This window comes from Adiantum capillus-veneris, chromosome 7 (assembly GCF_014529385.1).
Source record: "Adiantum capillus-veneris isolate H3 chromosome 7, ASM1452938v2, whole genome shotgun sequence".
Classification (NCBI taxonomy): domain Eukaryota; kingdom Viridiplantae; phylum Streptophyta; class Polypodiopsida; order Polypodiales; family Pteridaceae; genus Adiantum; species Adiantum capillus-veneris.
This window is the reverse complement of record NC_140937.1, coordinates 138877250-138898364: the sequence shown is the minus strand read 5'-3', so window position 1 is coordinate 138898364 and position 21115 is coordinate 138877250. Positions and strand designations below refer to the sequence as shown.

Here is a 21115-nt window from a genome sequence, read left to right as displayed (position 1 = left end):
GTACAACCTGCCACGTCATCAACAAACGCAAAATGCGGAAATCCGTGCAGCTTGCCACGTCATCATGTCAACGCAATTTTCAAAAATCTGCCACGTCATCAATTTGTGTGTGTGTGTGTGCAAGTCCTACTTTATTTTAATCCTTTGTCACTTGGGGCCCCATCGAACAAGGTCCACATAAGTTGGTAGGACTTCATCTGTTACTTGTTCTTCTTAGGGTTTAGGCCCCTTGGCTGACATCTGCAAGTTGGCTCCCTTCTTCAGGGCTTTGACATGTCAGCAATTTGTTACAATAGTTGTCTCCATTCAATCGCTGATCCGAAGGAAAAGTAGGAAGGGTAGGTATCTTGATTGGTTGATCACCTACACCGGAGTAGAACTGGACCAATCTCCCTACTCCTCGTTGACGGATGGTCAGCATCCCCATGATGAACTTCATGACGGATAAAATTCATGCCGCAATCATGACTCCTCTCCATGGTGTTTGGAGAACTTGGACATGTGATGAGGCTAAGTCGAGATAGAGGTGAGGAATCTGCAAATCTGCCCACTACATCCGAAATCAACCCCAAAATGAGTGAAAAACGCAGAAAAAAAAACAAACCGTCTCTTTCTGTCGCAAAAATTTAGCACCAAAAACACGCACAAATCACCACTCCAATTCAAGAGCACGTCGTGGCTCTGATACAATGTCAAAAGTGCAATGGAAAAGGGTGAATCGCGTGATGAACTTGTTTGCGACCGCGAGAAAACCTCTTCTGTGTATCGGGCTGTCACAAGACGAGCACCACGTGCCAATAGAAAAGAACAAATTGAACACACTTTTAGCACTTCAATAACAATTGAACTAAAAGAGAGACGACACGTGACACGGAGTGGCGGAATTCCACTCCAGAGAGTGATGGTCCCAACCCTTGGCGCCCTTTTCGGTATTTCTTTATATTGCATCAGCAAAGTACAAGCCTCCATCCTCTGCACCTTTGTCCAAAAGCATGCCAAAGAATGAGTGCATGGCCTCATTTTTAAAGGCCCTAGTCCCAAAGCTGCCACAGCATAAATCACAGAAACTCGTACAACTACCACGTCATTGCAAAACGTGGAAATCCGTACAGTTTGCCACGTCATCCTGTCAGCACAAACTCCGGGTTTTTCGTACGGTTGCCACGTCATCAAATCAGCGCAAATAGCGGAGATCTGTACAGTTGCTCCGTTCTTCAGTGGGTCGACACGTCGACAGGTTGTGACATCCCCCCTTCTTGAAAGGGAATTGTCCGCGATTACAACATATCTGCAAAACAACACAAATTAGCTCAAAAATTTCCGAGGGACAATCAGTTTGCTCTTTTTTGGTTAAAGAGTTGGCTTCTCCTTTTGTCCAGATCGGAACTCTCGATATTCCGACGCAGTAAAATTCATAGTAACGAAGGACAGAGGGGACAGAGCCTAGAGACGGGGGACGCCCGGTTCCGGGATGGGGATAGGTGAACAGACGGCAAACTGCCTGCCAGGTGGGAACGCAGCCAAAGCATCCCGGAGAGGGCTATCAAACAGTCAACTTTTTTTAAAAAATTGAAAAATTGATCGTTTCTAACGGCTAATTCCTCTCCAACAACCATATTTTTGAACTTTGAAGCACCCCAATGGCTATCTCGATGTTTTATTAGCACATTTGTGTCTATATGACTCATGTTCTTTGGTCTATTTAGTGTAAATGTGTGGTCAAAGTGATTCTCTATGTGTGTGGCATGTCTCTTTTTTTATTTTGTCGTTCCAACCCCCATCCCAGTTCCCTAGCTTTTGTCGTCCCGTCCCCGTCCCCGTCCCCGTTCCCGACCCCGATCCCGACCCGCTGTTCCATGTTAATATGGTAAATCAAACCCAGACCACACTAACCTCCACGGGTTTCTTGATGCACTAAAATTACATACCCGGGCAATCGCATCCAATTAGGAATATTCAATGGTTGGCACATCACAATGCAACACAAATGCTCACATATGCATGTTACAAGACATAGAAACATTAAGTCGCCAATGAACACTCCCCCTGCAAATAACCATCCAGGTCCAAACCATGAGCTCTTCAACGACTCCCTCATCACTTCTCCCGCATAACCTAAAAACGTCCGAGCCAGGAGATGTAGAGACCTTTTACAACCAAACGCCCCCCATACCGCATCCTGCATCGTTTGGAGATGCTGCGAGTAACCATTGCTTAGACTTCTTAATACTCCTCCTGCATAACCATCCACGTCCGGGCTGGGAGCAACAAAACAACAATACTTTTCTAGCATACAACGAAACGCTCACCAGACATCCCGTCTATGTCGTTCCAAGGTTCAAACAATACCAAAACAACATTTCTTACTACTACACCCGGGAGTAAAATCACCAATCATTGAAACTAGTATTAAAACCAGAGTCAAACAATTCAAATCGGCACCAAGACAGGTTCAAAATAGATACCATCCATTTCAAACAGAATCACCCAACAAGTTCTCAAACAGAAGTCAAACTTAAAAAGCAATCTCGACATCAATCGAGCTCGAAAAGTTGACTGACTTTCCATCCTGTAACCTGCACCAAATATTTGGGTTAGATTCCTTCCATAAGGTAGTAGCCAAGCACAGCATGGTCCATCAGCTCTTGGACAGACTGTTCCTCCGGCGGCGATGGTAGTCCCATCTTCCAAGAGAACAATCACACCCGGCCTCCAAGGTTATCAGCTTGAGAAGAGACACCTGGTGAGGGATGTCCAAAAACTTCAAGTAGTATTCTGCTAGGGTTTCCGTGGCAAGCACTTCAAAATACCCCACTCTGCCAGAAGTTGCACTCCAAACGAAGTTGTCAGAAACCATATATCTTCAGGTAAAAATTTCTTGAAAGCTTGCCAAGTCCTTGGAGTGAGCGGCTTTGTAACTATATAGACTTCCACCACTGCATGACACTGCATCTGAGAAAAACAGCAGCTCGAAACAAATCTTCGATCCTTCTTTGCAAGTGATCTTTATGGCTTATGCCCTGTAAGACATGAGCGGTGAAGACGGGAGCGTGCCCAATGCGTGATGAAGTAAGGGTGGGAGTGGCTAATAAGTCCACGGTCGGGACCCGAAGATACTTCAAATAAAATTCCATTAGTCTTTGCAAGCGCTGGTTTGCTCTATCTGCTCTTTTGTAGGACCGATATACTTTCAGAAAAGCACACGCCTGATGCTTTGATACCACTATCACAAGACGGGCACCACGCCTGATGCTCGGATACCACTGTCACAAGACGGGCACCCGTGCCAATAGAAAAGAACAGACTAAACAGACTTTTACCACTTCAATAACAATTGAATTGAAAGAGAAAGACGACACACGACACGGAGTGCCGGAATTCCACCACAGAGAGTATTGGTCCCAAACCTTGGCGCCCTTTTCGGTATTTCTTTATATTGCATCATCAAAGTACAAGCCGGTACTCCATCCTGTGCACTTTCGTCCAAAAGCATGCCAAAGAATGAGCCCATGGCCTCATATTAAAAGGCCCTAAGCCCAAAAGCAATTTACATGAAAAGCCTTCAAACTCAAAAGCATATGGTCCAAAAGCGATGCCAAAAAGTTACCAGCGTAAATCACGGAAATCCATACAGCTGCCACGTCAGCAGTCAGTGCAAAACGCGGAAATCCATACAATCTGCCATGTCATCATGTCCTCGCAAAATCCGGGGTTTTCGTACAATTGCCACATCATCAGATCAGCACAGATTGCGGAGATCCGTACAGTTGCTATGTTCTTCAGTGGATCGACACATCAGCAGTTTGTGACATGGCAGCCAATAGATCTCCGATCTATTGCGATGGATCTCCTCGTCGTCAAGCTCCTAGCGCGTACTGCCCATCAAACTGGCACAAAAACCCACCGCAAGCAATGCCACACCGAAAAGGGTGTGCACACGGCTAGAAGAAGAGCGTTAGCAAGAGAGAGGGTGACCACAAGTGAAAAACGCTAGGGGGAGAAAGATTGATGGTGGAGAGAGGAAACGCTAGAGAGTGTTGCCACAAACACGGAAAAGCTAGAGAGAGGGTGTAGCCCAAAACGTTGAATCTCGGCACTGAACACCATATGCCAAGATTACAAGGGGAGGGGTTGCATATATAGGCAAGTCCCAGATTTGCCCTACCTATTGCAAAACCCACGATCCTAATAGATAGCCAATAAATGCTACTAAATATGTAAACTCATTGAAAGTGACCTGACACACATACTTCGTAGCAGAACTGCAGAAGACTCGAGACTCTAACCCAACGAAACCCTAGGAATGGGGGCTTGTCTCATGCCAACCTACAGGGTGAGCAACATCGTGGAGTGCATCGCCAAGAAAGGTATGTCTACCTCCGATACAGCCAAGCACATTCACAAAACAGCCCACTCCCTAATCTGCTCCTGGGAGATACTAAGAGCTACCACCGGATAGGAAATTGAACTCTAACAAAGCCAGGTGAAGATGACAGTGAGCAGCTACAAGAAGCTCGCTGTCGCACAAAGCCCACCAATTGGTAAAATTTGACAGCAGAAGGTAATGGAGGAACAGGAGGGAGAGAGCCATTGCGAATGAAGGTGAGAGTAAAGCGGAAACTGACATCACCAAGAGACTTCAGTAGCATGGCACAAGGTGAGTAACAAAGTGTCACAAGACGGGCACCACGTGCTAATAGAAAAGAACAGACTTTTAACACTTCAATAACAACTGAACTGAAAGAGAGACGACACGCGACACGGAGTGGCAAAATTCCACCCCAGAGAGTATTGGCCCCAAACCTTGGCGCCTCTTTCGGTATTTCTTTATATTGCATCAACACAGTACAAGCCGGTACGCCAGACTCTGCCCCTTCTCCAGGAAGCATGCCAGAGAATGAGCCCTAACCTCATATTTAAAGGCCCTTGGCCTAAAAAGCAGTTTACATTAAAAAGCCTTCAAACTCAAAAGCATCTGGTTCAAAAGAAAAGCCAAAAAGCTGCCAGCGTAATTCACGGAAATCCGTACAGCCATGTCATCAGCCAGCGCAAAACATGAAATTTCGTACAGCTTGGCACGTCATGCTACCAGCGCAGTTTTCGAAAATCTGCCACGTCATCAATTTTTGCGTGTGTGCGGGTCCTGCTTTATTTTAATCCTTTATGTCACTAGGGGACCTATCGAACGGGGTCCCCATAAGTTGGTAGAATTCTTCTTCTGTTACTTGTTCTTCTTAGGGTTTAGGCGCTTGGGCCGGCATCTGCAAGTTGACTCCATTCTTCAAGGCTTTGACACGTCAGCAATTTGTTACATCTCCCCTTATTGAAAGAGAGTAATCGTCCGCGATTACAACTTATCTGCAAAACAACTCAAGTTCGCTCAAAGATTTTCGAGGGTCATTCCGAGGGGCATTTCGAGGGACAATCAGTTTGCTCTTTTTGTTAAGGAGTTAGCTTCTCCTTTCGGCTCTTTTGATCAAGGAGTTAGCTTCTCCTTTCGGCTGTTTTGATCAAGAAGTTAGCTTCTCCTTTCGTCTAAATCGGAACTCTTGATATTCCGGCGTAGTAAAATTAGCCATCACACCCATACCGTACTGATCTTCCACGGGTGTCTTGATGCACTAAAAAATTACATACCTAGGCAATCTCATCCAATTAGGAATATTCAATAATTTGCACATCACAATGCAACACAAATGCTTACATATGCATGTTACAAGACACAACAAACAACGCCGTTGAGCACTCCCCCGAGACAAACGGTTTGCGCTATGAAGCTACTCAACGACTACCTCGTCACTCCCCTCGCAAATAACCTAAAAAGGTCCGGGCCATGAGCTCAGAGGACTCTACAACCAAACGCTCCCCAGACCGCAGTCTGCGTCGCTTGGAGGTTCAAGCATACAACCAAACGCTCCCCAGACATCGGCCTGCGTCGTTCGGAGGTTTTCTAGCATACAACGGAAAGCTCCCCAGGCATCGGCCTGCGTCGTTCCGAGGTTCAAACAAAAACAAAACAGTATTTCTCACTTCTCCTCCCGGGAGTAAAATCACCAATCATTGAAACCAGAGTCAAACAATTCAAATTGGCACCAAAACAGGACAGAAACCATCCATTTCAAACAAATTCCAAACAAGATCACCAAACAAGATCAAACAGAACTCAAACTTAAAAAGCAATCTCGACATCAGTCGAGCTTGAAAAGTCGATTGACTTTCCATCCTGAAACCTGCACCAAAAATTAGTGTTAGGTTCCTTCCATGAGGTCATAGCAGAGCACAGCATGGTCCATCAGCTCTTGGACACACAGTGTTTCTTTGGCGGCGATGGTAGTCCCAAGAGATAGCAATCACATCAAACCTCCAAGGTCATCTGCTCGTGAAGAGACATCTACTGCGAGATATGGAGAAATTTCAAGTTATAATCTGCTAGGGTTCCATGGCAAGCATTTCAGGATACCCCACTCTGCCAGAAGTTGCACTCCGAAGGAAGATGTCAGAAACCATATAACTTCGGACAAATTTTTTTCTTGAAAGCTTGCCAAGTACTTGGAGTGTGCGGCTTGGTAGCTATAGACATCAACATCTGCATGGCACTGCTTTTGAGAAAAACAGTGACTCAAACAAATATCAGATCCTTCTTTGCAAGTAATCTTAATTGGCTTATGCCCTGTAAGACATGAGCGGTGAAGACGGGAGCCCGCCCGATGTGCAATGGGTGGGAGTGGCTATTAAGTCCCGGTTGGAGGGCGAAGATACCTCCAATAAAATTCCAAAATAGCTCTATCTGCTCTTTTGTAGGACCGGCATGCTTTCAGAAAAGCACACGCCTGATGCTCTGATACCACTGTCACAAGACGGGCACCACATGCCAATAGAAAAGAACAGACTGAACAGACTTTTAACACTTCAATAACAATTGAACTGAAAGAGAGAGACTGCATGCGACACCGAGTGGCGGCATTCCACCCCAGAGAGTATTGGCCCCAAACCTTGGCGCCCCTTTCGGTGTTTCTTTATATTGCATCAACACAATACAAGCCGGTACTCCAGACTCTGCACCTTCTCTAGGAAGCATGCCAGAGAATGAGCCCTAACCTCATATTTAAAGGCGCTTGGCCTAAAAAGCAGTTTACATTATAAGGCTTTCAAACTCAAAAGCATCTGGTTCAAAAGCAAAGCCAAAGATCCGTATGGGTGGGTTGTTCTCGTTCGTCGGACGGAACGAGGCGTACGGTGGCGTCGGTGGCGTCCCGTCCGGTCAAGGCGTCCGTTGCGTCCGGTGGTTTTTTAGTACGTTTGACCAGTTTTTTAGTCCGTTGACTGTGCTTTTTTTTGGGAGGTTTTTGGGTTACCTTTTGGCATAGGATCCCTCCCACCTAGCCTAGGATCCCCCTCCCCCCACCTCCCACATGTCCTGAGCCTCCTCTCTCTCTCTCTCTCTCTCTCTCTCTCTCTCTCTCTCACACACACACACACACATTGCTTTGGATTCCATTAGACTCCTCTCTCTCTTCCTCTCCCTCTCCCTCTCTCTCATTGCTTTGGTCCTTCACCTTGGATTCCATTAGGCTCCTCTCTATCTCTCTCTCTCATCCATCCTCTCATCTAACTCTCTCTTGTTCAAGAGCAAGTATCTACACTCTAAATCTATATATGGATGCCCTCGTTTTGTTCTTCTCCATTATGTTCCAACTAAAGGCTCAAGCTCACGAGTCATTCTCAAGCTCTCTCATGAGTCATGAGAGATTGCTCAATGGCTCAATGAATCCAAGATAAGCCCAGATTCACCCTTAAAGGAAAGTGCAAGGTATAGACCCATGGTAGTCACCCACAAGACAATATAACCATCAGCTCCATCATGCATAGTATTGACTAAATACCACGACATCCCCACTCTGATAATCAATTGTCTAATTGTCCCAAGTGTAAAATCTAGGGTTAAGAATTGCATGTTTTTATTTTTGAACGTACGTAACCATGTTGTACGACATAAAATTTTCTAGTTCGATGAGTACCGTACGTCTTCGTACATGACCGTACGAGACCACCATGCCTGCCACATCATCAGCCAACACAAAACACAGAATTCCGTACAGCTTGCCACGTCATCCTGCCAGCACAATTTTCGAAAATCTACCACGTCATCAATTTTTGCGTGTGCGGGTCCTGCTTTATTTTAATCCTTTATGTCACTTGGGGCCCCATCGGACGAGGTCCCCATAAGTTGGAACTTGGTAGGACTTCTTCTTCTGTTACTTGTTCTTCTTAGGGTTTAGGCCCTTGGGCCGGCATCTACAAGTTGACTCCATTCTTCAAGGCTTTGACACGTCAGCAGTTTGTTACACAAAGCACTACAAACTTACAAAGGAGCAGACAAGGAGCTTTCATCCAAGAGAGCGAGTAGTCCACTTGCTGAAGGTGACTCTCTCTCTCTCTCTCTCTCTCTCTCTCTCTCTCTCTCTCTTTTTTTCAATTCAATTGTCTGCAATTTCTCACGTGTTGCAGTAGATCTTTGCTTTGGAGAGTCCAAAGTTATTACACACACAAGGCAATATTTGGTCAAGTTCAAGAACTATCTTGCTCTTGATGCAAAGTGGATAGAGAAGGACTTAGTAAATTCTGCTTTTGGTTTAGCGCCGTCTATGTGCACGTAGAATCAACGAGTTGAATCCGGTGTGGTGCTTGCTACACGAGAGGAGCCACTCCACTCCTTTGTCGCAGATTACCTACATAGAATGAAGTCACTAATTTCTCCATTAGATTTTAGGGACACTGACAATTCTACGGAATGACTTTATAAGACGACGTACATTGAAATGGGAAGAACTTATTACATGTGCTCTTTCATTTGTCTATTGGGTTGAGTATGTGTCGAAAAGATGAAATGATTGGAGCATTTTATTTGTTTCACTTTACGGGTGATGTGAACATAACAGCATCAAGATATAGTAGATTAAGATATCTTGAAAAGATTAGCACAATTTGAGTGTGTTGCTAAATAAGTTACATGATGGTGATTCGTATTTGAGATCTCGACGGGGATAATGATGTGAATATGATGTGACTGTTCAATAACTTTTGTCTTGTTGCATGTGCCATGTGTGTAGTCTCGTGCATGCGTGCATAGGATCGGTGTCTACTGAGCTAGTTTTTGTCTTTCATTTGCTTTGCATGCATAATCAATTACTCTTCTTTCAAGAAGGGGGTGGCACGACCTAATGGGCACCTAAAGGGAACCACTGAAGTAAAGAAGCCCGAACAAAAGCCAGCGGGTTAAAAAACCCTACACATGAGATGATATCATGGCCCTGCCATAAATCAAGCCACAATTTGCGCTACTGAAGTGGCATCCGAACAGGCAGTCGCATGGCTATTCTCGACAGCTTTTTGCATGAGAGCCTTTCGGAGCAGTGAAAAGCAACTAGGGCGGCCAGATTTAGGGGCCCCTTGTAACTAACCTTTTTAAGTGTGCCTAGGGAGTGTAGCTCTGCATATCAGCTTGGTAGCCGATGTAGAGCGCACACTCCCCTGCCGTTGTACTTTGTGATCACCAGTAAAGAAAGAAATACCTGTTGGGGTATAAAGCCCAATGTGGTCGCCCACGTAAGTGGGCGGGCCGCCAGGTATGTACACATATTCTTTTGTAAAAACCTAATAAGAACTCACTATGCTCTACACATTACAGTAGAGCGAGTTCACCATATCATCGTGCTCTTCTTCTCGCACTCTCTCTCGCGTCGCACTTCCGCTCGTACTCCTTCAACTGGTATCAGAGCTCAGATCGAGGCTCGGGGCAGCACTGCAGGAGGCTAGAGTCACCAGCTCAGATTGGAGTGAAATTCGACAGGCGAAGACACGGCCCCAAATCCTGTGGGTGAGCCCGAAGGGCTCGGTGTTCTCAGAATTTCATTCTGAGGTCATCTCGGCCACCGTTCGGCTTCGACAAAGGTCTGCGCAGGCCATTTTCGACTACGTGGTCTCGGCGGGTGCAGATCCCACTCTACAAATTTGGGGTTTTCGGCCTACGACTGTAGGTGCTGAAGATATCGACACTCCCAGAGTGTTGATTTGTGGCTGTCTACACAACATCGAAGGACGGCTCACAGTTCTTTGAGGCGTGTCACATACGACACGGGCGCATCTACACACAGACTGTAGGCGACATCCACTAGTTCATCAGGTAGCTTGTGTTTGCTGCTTGATATTCCAGATTTCATCCTGACATTGCAGGTACTTCCACATGGGATGTATTGTCAGAGATGATGTAGGTCTGTTGAGGGTTTGCTGGCTGTGAGTCACGCAGCAAACAACCGCCGCAGCGGTTACAGCATACAGTGGGAAATTTGTGGATGTATGACTTTGTGGGAAGTCTATGTACTGTCAGATTTACTGCAACCTTTGTTGAGGGTCAAGTGAGGTTTTATTGAGCTGGGGGATTCTCGAATGTTGAGATCCTTTCGGTGATACAGGTCTTGGAGCGATCCCTCGAGCACCCTTAGATAGGCAGCTAGGATGTATTGACTGTGAGTTAGACAGTTGGGATTGCATCTTTGCTTTACTGCCGTTGAGGCATTGTCGCAGTCTATGCTTACAGGACAGTGACAGGACAGTCAGAGACAGTACAGGTGCAGGACAGGTTTACCCACAGCTTACAGTGTTAGAGAGATAGTGGTTTTTTGAGCTGTTTTTTGGTCTGTTTTTAGTACACCAGAGCCATTTTACAAAGGAGACTCTGCCAAAATTTCTGCAGAATCTGAAGCTTTCTTGGTTCATTTGACAGGTTGATATTGGTTCAGAGGTCAGTTTACAGGGGAAACTCTGCCGAATTTTTCCCAGGAAAGTAAACTATTGTGAAGCGTAGCTATGGCTGGATCACAGGACACTGCTCTTTACAATATCAAGAAGCTGGATGGAACCAATTTCCCATTGTGGAAGAAGCAGATTTGACACGTGTTGGTACAAAAGAAGCAGATAAAACCTATAAAGCTCAAGGAGATAAAACCAAAAGATATGGACGAAGATGAATGGAACGAAATGGATGAATTGGCACTTTCTACCATTATGCTGACTTTGGCAGAAAGCGTTTACTTCAATGTAGCAGACGAGATTTCGGCTTATCAAGCATGGTTAAAGCTGAGTGATCTTTATGAGAAGCAGAGTGCAGCTTCACAGGTATACTGGCTTAAGAAGCTTGTTGACTTGAAGATGAAAGAAGGGACACCTATGTCCAATCATCTGAATGAATTCAACACAATCTATAGTCAGTTGTCAGCCCAAGGTGTCAAGTTTGATGAACCTGTTAGAGCTATGTTCCTGTTGATCACATTGCCGGAAAGTTGGGACACTTTTCGCACAGCTTTGAGTAATTCTGCACCTCCAGATGGTTTGAACATAGTAGGTGTAGAAGGAAGTCTGCTTACTGAAGAAACCAATAGAAAGACAATGGACAAAGGCAAAGGAACAGCCTTAGTTGTCAGGGGAAGGACCAAAGAAAAGTACAAAGGTGGAAAGAGGAATCAGTCTCGTAGCAAGTCCCGCAGTGCTAAAGGCAAGAGTGACATAGAATGCTACCATTGTGGCAAGAAGGGTCACATGAAAAGAGACTGCAGAGAATGGAAAGCAGAAAAAGGCAAAGAGAAAGCTGAAGACCATGGTGAGAAGAACAAGTCCTCAGTGAAGATTCAAGAAATAAATGTGACAAACACTGTTGCAGAGGATGACAGTCTAGTGTCAGGAGACATCTACTTCTTGTAGAATACAATGGACTCAGCTCTTCTTACAACATCTGATAGAAATGCACTGAGTGACTGGATTATAGACTCAGGGGCATCACTTCATGTGTCTCCAAACAAGGAGTGGTTTACCTCTTATGTGACCACTAAAGATCATGTTCGGCTAGGCAATGGGCAGACATGTGAGATCTTAGGTGTTGGAGATGTTCAATTGAAGTTTCAGAATGGCTCTTCTTTCACGCTGAAGAATATGAGACATGTTCCCGCAATTACAAAGAGCTTGATCAGCACAGGTTTACTTGATGATGCTGGCTACGTCACCACTTTTGCACAGAACATGTGGAAGATATCCAAGGGTTCTATGACAGTAGCACATGGAGTAAAGTCTGGAGGACTTTACATTATTTATGTATCAAATGTCTCTAAAAATGTAATCAATGTAACCGAGCAACCGAACGTTTCTTTGTGGCATAGCCAGTTAGGACATATGTCCAAGAAGGGAATGGAGATCTTGTCTCGTTCTGGTTATTTGCCTGGCTTTTCATTTAATGATTTTGAATTCTGTGAACATTGTCTGTATGGTAAGCAAACACAACAGCCACATAAGCATAGAAGCAATAGAAGAGATACACAGTTGGCACTTGTTCATAGTGATTTGTGTGGACCTATGCCTAACCTATCTCTAGGGGGAGCTTCTTACTTTATGACATTTATAGATGATTACTCGAGGAAAGTATGGGTTTACTTTCTCAAGCACAAGGATGAAGCGTTTAGTGTTTTCAAAACGTTTGTGACACTTGTGGAGAATCAGAGTGGCAAGAAGCTTAAATGCTTACGCACTGACAATGGTGGAGAGTATGTTTCAAAGGCCTTTCAGGACTTTTGTGAGTCAAAAGGTATAAAACGTGAACTTACTGCTCCTTACAATCGTCCTCAAAATGGTGTTGCTGAGAGGATGAATAGGACCATACAAGAGAAGGTCAAAAGTATGTTGTCTAATGTACAGCTGCCAAATGGGTTTTGGGCTGAAGCTGTATCAACAGCTGTTCATCTTGTAAATAGATCTCCTAGCAAGGTTTTGCAGAAGGATTCGGTGCCAGAGATGGTATGGTCAGGCAAAATGCCCTCATACAAGTATCTCAGAGTCTTTGGCTGTGAGGCATATACTCACGTTCCAAAGGAATTTAGGAACAAACTTGAGCCAAAGAGTAGAAAGTGCATTTTTCTAGGCTATGGTAATTCTGGTGAGATGGGATACAGACTTTGGGATCCCGAATCCAGAAAGGTTGTCCGCAGCAATGATGTTCACTTTAATGAATCCAAATATCATTCTAAACCAGAGAGGGTTGAGGAGATTAGAAGAGTTGTCTTCCAAGAAGATGGACCTGCACGTGCAAGACAAAATGTTAGGGCTCAAGAGGAGCAAGGACAGGATAGAGTGGAACCACAGGTTGTGGCTGAGCCTGAGCCACCTATTGTGCGTAGATCTGGACGTGTCACGCGACCTCCTGATAGGTTTGTTCCATCTATGAACTATGTCATGTTGACTGATTGCAATGAGCCTTCATGTTACAAGGAAGCAGTGCAAATGAAGGACTCCGGGAATTGGCAATTGGCCATGCAGTTAGAGATGACAGCTCTGCATAAAAACAAGACATGGAAGCTAGTTAAATTACCACAGGGCAAAAAGGCTCTACCTTGTAAATGGGTTTACAGGTATAAGATCACCACTCATGATAGTCAGCCAAAGTACAAAGCAAGGCTTGTTGCCAAGGGCTTTAAGCAAGAACAAGGCATTGACTTTGATGAAGTCTTCTCTCCGGTGGTCAAGATGACTACCGGTGGTCAAGATGACTACATTGAGATGCTTTCTTCTCTCCGGTGGTCAAGATGACTACATTGAGATGCTTTCTTGCATTGGTTGCCATATTAGATTTGGTGTTGCACCAAATGGATGTCAAGACATGCAGCGTTCTTGCATGGTGATTTAGATGTGGAAATTTACATGCAGCAGCCAAAAGGGTTTGTTGAGAATGGCAAGGAAGATTGGGTATGCCAGTTGTTAAAGAGTCTTTATGGCTTAAAACAATCACCGAGGGCATGGTACCATAAATTCCACAAGTTTATGCTTTCTCAAGGCTACAAACGTAGTGAGTTCGATCACTGTCTATATACAAAGAAAGCTAAGGATGGTAGTTGGCTGATCCTTATTTTGTATGTGGATGACATGTTGATTGCTGGCAAGCACTTGGAAGAAATTTCAGCTTTGAAGTCAAAGATGGCAAAATCGTTTGACATGAAAGACATGGGTGAGGCAAGTCATATACTTGGTATGCGCATTGAGAGAGACAGATCAAAGAAGTTGATTTGGTTATCTCAAACAGAGTATATTGACAAGGTTTTGCAACGTTTCAATATGGAGAAGGGAAAGGCACTGAGTGTTCCATTGCCACCATATGTGAAACTTAGCAAACAAGATTGTCCTGTGTCTGAGGAAGAACAGGCTGAAATGGATAAGATTCCATATGCATCTGTTGGGGTTAAGGCCTATGTGCCTTGACCGGTCGCCCAGGTCATGGACGCCCGCCCACTGTTACCCTATACTTATAGTGAGTATACTGTATAGGGGGAGCTGCCACTTCACTGTCTCCCCACCCACATCGTGTGTGTCTCCTTCTCTCTCTCTCTCACTCTCCGTCTGTGGTGCTCCCCGATCCCCTTCAATTGGTATCAGAGCTATGCTGACCGCGGAGAGCACGACGGCTTTGAGAGCTTCGAGGCGATAGCTCGCTCGCTCTCGACGGTAGAGAGATTAAGAAAGCTTGGAAGCTTTGTGGCAATGCAATGGGAGCTTGTGAGCTCAGTTGAGAGTGATGTATGCTCTTGTGGAAGCTCAAAAAGGAGTGTGAAAGATTGTGTGTAAGTGAAGGTGCTGCCCTAAAACTGTGTGCGCAGCAGCACTGTTTTCAGATTCATTTTTCTCCTTGTAGAATGCAGATCTGAGAATTCTGTCCACGAATCCCATCCGTTTCGACGTGGTCTACAACTTTGCAGAAGAAACTTTTTGCAAATTCCTCACCGTTTTGCTGATATTCAGCTCAGACTGACTGTATACAGAAATTTCAGATTTTCTGTTGTCGCATTGTGTGCGAGTTTGATGCACTTTTGGAAGCACGGGAGATGCTTGAAGTTGAGTGCATAAATTCTGAGCTGAAGATGCAATTGCAGCTTGTGTTAAGCTTGTGGTTTGAGGGTTTTTTGGTAAACTTGGGCAACGAAGTACGGAGGCGTTTACACATCACCTAAGCGGTCTCTTGAGAGACGCAGGTTTTTGGAGCACACAGGTGGAGCTTCTTTCACTGGTTTTCACAGGATACTTTGGCAGTGATTTTGTGCTTGGATTCATGGTCTTTGCGAATGGTTTGCATATGGTTATGGCGCATGGTTGATGCCCATCATACATGCATTTTGGCGAGCACTTTCAAGTGCCGGTGAGCTCTCTTGAGAGCATTGTTTTCGCATTAAATAAGTTTCCGGATTGCAAATCTTTTGGCGCTTGCTTATGCGCGGTCACTCCGTTGATGTACGTTGAGTGCGGATTGCCATTGTATGTGAAAATGTGGAGCCATTTTGGCATTTCTACTCATTGGCATTGAGTAGTGTTATGGTTTATGGTAGAGATTGTACTTGAGTTTTTTGCTCAGTTTTCAGGGGAAATTCTGTCGGATTTTTCCGAGATTCTCGCCATAGTTTGTGATCGAGTGTTTACTCTCACTTTGACAGGTTTTGTCAGTTTGGACACAGTTTTGTGTTTTTTGTATCCACTCTCGCAAGAGTGAGGAGTTGTGTATCTTTCTTTGCTTGAGACAGTGGTTTGCTCTCAGGTGGGAGAGTCTTGTGATCTCGAGCATTGTTTCCCATAGTTTTGCAGAGCTTATGCATGTATGTTGAGTGTAGTTTGATGCGCATTGATTGCTCATTGTATTGAGCTTGCAGGACAATGGTTATATTGTGTTGATAGCCATTGTGCGTCGAAACTCTGACGAAATTTTCCCAAGAGTTTTATGTGTATCATTTATGCGATCTAGGTAGAGATTGCGGGTTGCACTCAACATTTGCGTGCGGTGTTCTCTGCATGTGGGAGATTTGTGCGTGTGTATGCATCGATACCGCACAGTGTGGGCTTGGTGATTAGCTCACAGATTGCAGTGTGATACTAGAGCATGCGAGGCTTGTATTGACATTGCGGGAGCTCTATTTTGGAGTGTCTCACAGGTTTTACATTGTGTTTCTGGCCATATTGGTAGACACTTTCCAGGTGTTGTTGGTGAGGTGGTTTTGCTTTCTAGTTTGCTACATTGTGCTCATGGCAGAGACAGGTGATCGATCAGATTGTGACCTCTCACAGATGCGCGTGTTTGATGGGTCAGACTTTGCGGCATGGAGAGAGTGTATGCTTGATGCATTGACACAGCAAGGGTTGCATCGACCATTGAGTGGTGATGCAAGTAGACCTTCAAACATGTCTGACGATCAATGGCAGGAGCTAGAGGAGATGGCACTATCTACACTCTCTTTGCACCTTGCGGAATCTGTATATGCTCTTGTTATGTATGAGACTACTTCGAGAGCACTTGGGCGCAGATTACATGATATGTATGATAGATCTGAGTCATCAAGGACTCGTGTGAGACATGTACATTCACGAGTACACCGACAGGTGACATGTTGGTATTGTGGTCATTCTAGACACGTTAGACGGCGTTGTTTTCGTCGTATGCGACATCGTAGGAGACATGACAGTCTCAGAGATGTATGTAGTGATGCCATGGACTCGGTTGCTTTGACAGTTGAGGCACATGTAGTGTCGGAGTATACTAGTGACGGTTTACCTCGAGCTATGCACGAGATGCTATACATGTGGATAGTGCACTCCCTTCGCAGTGGTTGCTAGACGCAGATGCTATGTTTCATGTCACGCCGCATCGTGCATGGTTTTGTAGCTATTCTAGCGGGATGCTTGGCAGTGTACGTTTGACCGATGGATCGGTGCATGCGATAGCAGGTGCAGGAGATGTGAGACTGTCATTACCGAGTGGTGCATCTTACTTGTTACGACATGTGCGCTATGTACCAGATTTGACAGTGAGTTTGATCTCGATTGGTCAGCTTAGAGATTGTGGATGTCAGATTTCGCTACGAGAGCGAAATCTGACATCCACAATCTAGTGATTTGGGATGCATTTGGGTTCGCTAGTGATTGCGAGAGGTGCCAAGAGTGGTACAGGTTACCCATTGCATATGGATCACGCGAGAGACGATGCTGTCTCTGTGATCACGCAACCAGGTAGAGAGCGAGAGAGCAGGCGAGTCTCATTTGCTTGTGGGTTGCAGGATGCTTTGCATGGAGTGCAGAGCAGTGACCTTGTTGTGCAGGTTGCGTCTACGGATGCATAGGTAGAGCGGGACAGCTCTAGTGAGTCACAGCAGGATGAGTCATCAGAGGTGATGACAGAGATGACTCACATGGATGTTGAGATGTCGACTATTGTGGAGTCATTTCTTGATATGCTTATGCCAGAGCTTGATGCAAATTCAAGACAGATGGATACTCTTGGTACACATGTGATATGTGGTGGGCACGAGGAGTCACTCCAGAGCTCGGAGTCAGAGTGCCATGGTCTCTATGATAGGGGACAGGATTGCCATGAGTTGAGTTCTGAGTTGGAGGTGGCAGAGGTTGCCAAGGTTGCATCAACGTTCGGTGTCCTCATGTACGAGATGCTGATCTCGAGGCCCGACATAGCAGCTGCAGTGGGAGCATTTGCAGCAGGGTTGATTAGTTGTTCGATGACTGATCTCGGCATAGAGCATAGGGGAGGTTTGCAGGTATTGGACCAATACTTGCAGGAGTGCATGAGCTCTTGTAGACTCTTTGCAAAGCTTGGAGCTAGCTTTGTGTGGCTTCCGCAGCGGGATGTTTGTCTATCAGTAGAGCCGGATGCACTAGCTCATCGAGAGTCAGTGGACATAGGTTGAGAGAATATCTCACCTTCTATTACTTGTACACTAGTAGATCTTGCTTAAAGGCACATTGGCCTTTAAGTGGGAGGTTGTTGGGGTTAAGGCCTATGTGCCTTGACCAGTCGCCCAGGTCATGGACGCCCGCCCACTGTTACCCTATACTTATAGTGAGTATATTGTATAGGGGGAGCTGCCACTTCACTGTCTCCCCACCCACATCGTGTGTATCTCCTTCTCTCTCTCTCTCTCACTCTCCGTCTGTGGTGCTCCCCGATCCCCTTCAACGTCTGCAATGGGTAGTTTGATGTATACAATGATTGCTACTCGCCCAGACATTGCATTTGCAGAGGGAGTAGTAAGTCGATACATGTCAAACCCAGGCAAGAAACATTGGGAGGCAGTGAAAGGAATATTGAGATACCTGAAAGCTACAAAGAGTATGCGTATATGCTATGGGAGTCAGGAACTAAGTGTAAAGGGTTTTACAGACTCAGATTATGCAGGTGACTTAGACAACCGAAGGTCTACGTCAGGGTATGCCTTTACATTGGCTGGTGGAGCAGTATCATGGCGTTCTAGATTACAAGATTGTGTTACTCAGTCTACTACAAAGGCTGAATATGTTGCAGCATCAGAGGCATGCAAAGAATCAATTTGGCTTAATCGACTAGTAACAGATTTGGGAATCAAAGAAGAGATGCCTGTGTTATATTGTGATAGTCAAAGTGCTATACAATTGGCTTGCAATCCAGTTTATCACTCAAAGACAAAGCATGTTGATGTGAAGTATCATTTCATCGGGGAAATGCTCGAGGATAAGCAACTTCAGCTTGTCAAAGTTCACACCACAGAAAATCCTGCTGATCTACTTACAAAAGGACTTCCCTCAGAGAGCTTTGCGCATTTTCGCAAGCAGTTAGGTGTAGGGTAGTACATCACTTCTCTACATCTCTTATATATTAGCTTGTATAGTAGCTTCTCTCACACTTAAAGTACCACATTGGACTTTAAGTGGGAGGTTGTTGGGGTATAAAGCCCAATGTGGTCGCCCAGGTAAGTGGACGGGCCGCCAGGTATGTACACATATTCTTTTGTAAAAACCTAATAAGAACTCACTATGCTCTACACATTACAGTAGAGCGAATTCACCATATCGTCGTGCTCTTCTTCTTGCACTCTCTCTCGCGTCGCACTTCTGCTCGTACTCCTTCAATACCGCCAATCTTTGGGTCCAGTGCATCTAAAACTAAAACTCAGCCACTTCATGTCGACTCTCTCTCTCTCTCTCTCGCTATATTATATATATATATATATATATATATATATATATATATATATATGTATATATATATATATATATGTATATATATATATATATATATATATGTATATATATATATATATATGTATATATATATATATATATATATATATATATATATATGTATATGTATATGTATATGTATATGTATATGTATATGTATATGTATACATATATGTATATGTATACATATATGTATATGTATATGTATACATATATGTATATGTATATGTATATGTATATATATATATATGTATATATATATGTATATGTATATATATGTACATATATATATATATATTTCAGTTGCTGCAATTTCTGTTTGTGTTTTGCTATTAATTTCTCCTTGGGTTTCCAAGCCTCTTACATCTTCTCAATGTGATCTTTGTATCTTGCCAATACAAAAAGCACTATGAGAATCAGGAATCAATTTTTGCACGGAATAGGAGCCATCCTTTGTTGGCTGAAAAATATGATTATTTTGGAGCCCAAAATGGGCAAAGAAAGACTTCAACGATGGAAAATTGATACGTTCTCCTTCTCCGGACCCACAGAAACAAATAAGCATTTGAAATGGTGATTCAGAGCTTTAAAAAAATTCTAAGCAGAATGACAGAAATTGTACCTCGAGCGCCTTGTTCTTCTTTATGCCATTGAGGGAGACAACACACGTTTGAGAAGGAGCGATGAAGTCATTGAGATCGCCCAGCTTCAAACCTGCCGAAAATTTTCCAGTCATTTTTCTCTTCTTCCTTGCGATTCTTCTGCTAAGTTAAGGTGCTTTTTGTTCAGCACGACTGCTTTGCTGAAGTACCGCACCCACGTGTTCAAAAACTTCAATCTTGTTACAAGCCTGAAGAGGTCATGTCGGCTACTTATGAAACTTGTTCCCATACACCCGTTAAAGGGTCTGGTGCCCCTCATTGTGACGACCCGGGAGGTTGGGCCGTCGGGAGTAACGTGCTGACAACCCGGGGTTGGGCGCGTCACGGGCACGGGGGCCTGGAGCTCTTTTCCTGGAGCTCTAATACCAAGTGTGACGACCCGCTGGTTGGGCCGTCGGGAGTAACGTGCGCGTCAAGTGGGCACGGGGGTCTGAAGCTCTTTGCCTGGCGCTCTGATACCAAGTGTGACGACCCGGGAGGTTGGGCCGTCGGGAGTAACATGCGCGTCACGGGCATGGAGGTCTGGAGCTCTTTTCCTGGAGCTCTGGAATGGGACCTGGAGCTCTGATACCAAGTGTGACGCCCCAGGAGCTAGGCGCGTCATGGAGAGGTGCGTGGTGGGCGCGTTTGCGCTCAAAGGGCCCGGCTCGGACGGGACCGGCTCGGGGCAAGGTGCTTTTGTCTTCAAGGGCCTGGCTCGGACGGGCCCGGCTCGGACGGGACCGGCTCGGGTCGAGTTGCCTTCAAGGGGGCCCGGCTCGGACGGGACCAGCTCGGGCGTGGTTGCATTCCATGGGTCGACGGCCGTGTTGCGTTTCGCGGGTCTCGCGTTCCGGGTCCCTAGCCCCACGTAGCCTCACGCTAGCCTCACTCCACGCACTCGTGCACCGTGGGGACTCCACGCAAGGTTCCCCAGGGCACGCTATGACCCTCCGTGAGTGCGGCGGGCGCAAACGCGCCCACCACGCACCTCTCCATGATGCGCCCAGCTCCTGGGGCGTCACACTTGGTATCAGAGCTCCAGGTCCCGTTCCAGAGCTCCAGGAAAAGAGCTCCAGACCCCCGTGCCCGTGACGCGCACGTTACTCCCGACGGCCCAACCTCCCGGGTCGTCACACTTGGTATCAGAGCGCCAGGCAAAGAGCTTCAGACCCCCGTGCCCACTTGACGCGCACGTTACTCCCGACGGCCCAACCAGCGGGTCGTCACACTTGGTATTAGAGCTCCAGGAAAAGAGCTCCAGGCCCCCGTGCCCATGACGCGCCCAACCCCGGGTCGTCAGCACGTTACTCCCGACGGCCCAACCTCCCGGGTCGTCACACTTGGTATCAGAGCTCCAGGTCCCGTTCCAGAGCTCCAGGAAAAGAGCT

The 21115-nt window shown here is 45.6% G+C and overlaps 1 protein-coding gene across 1 annotated transcript in view; it reads right to left on the bottom strand.

Annotated features, from left to right (window-relative positions):
• Positions 1–19934, bottom strand: part of NAR1 (ferredoxin hydrogenase) — a 62704-nt gene extending 42770 nt beyond the window's left edge. The window contains exon 1 of the mRNA XM_086516561.1: positions 19706–19934. Within this exon, the coding sequence (XP_086372687.1) occupies positions 19706–19819 (114 nt within the window). The 5' untranslated portion in view covers positions 19820–19934. The remainder of the gene's footprint in view (positions 1–19705) is intronic.
• Positions 19935–21115: the final 1181 nt, after the last annotated feature.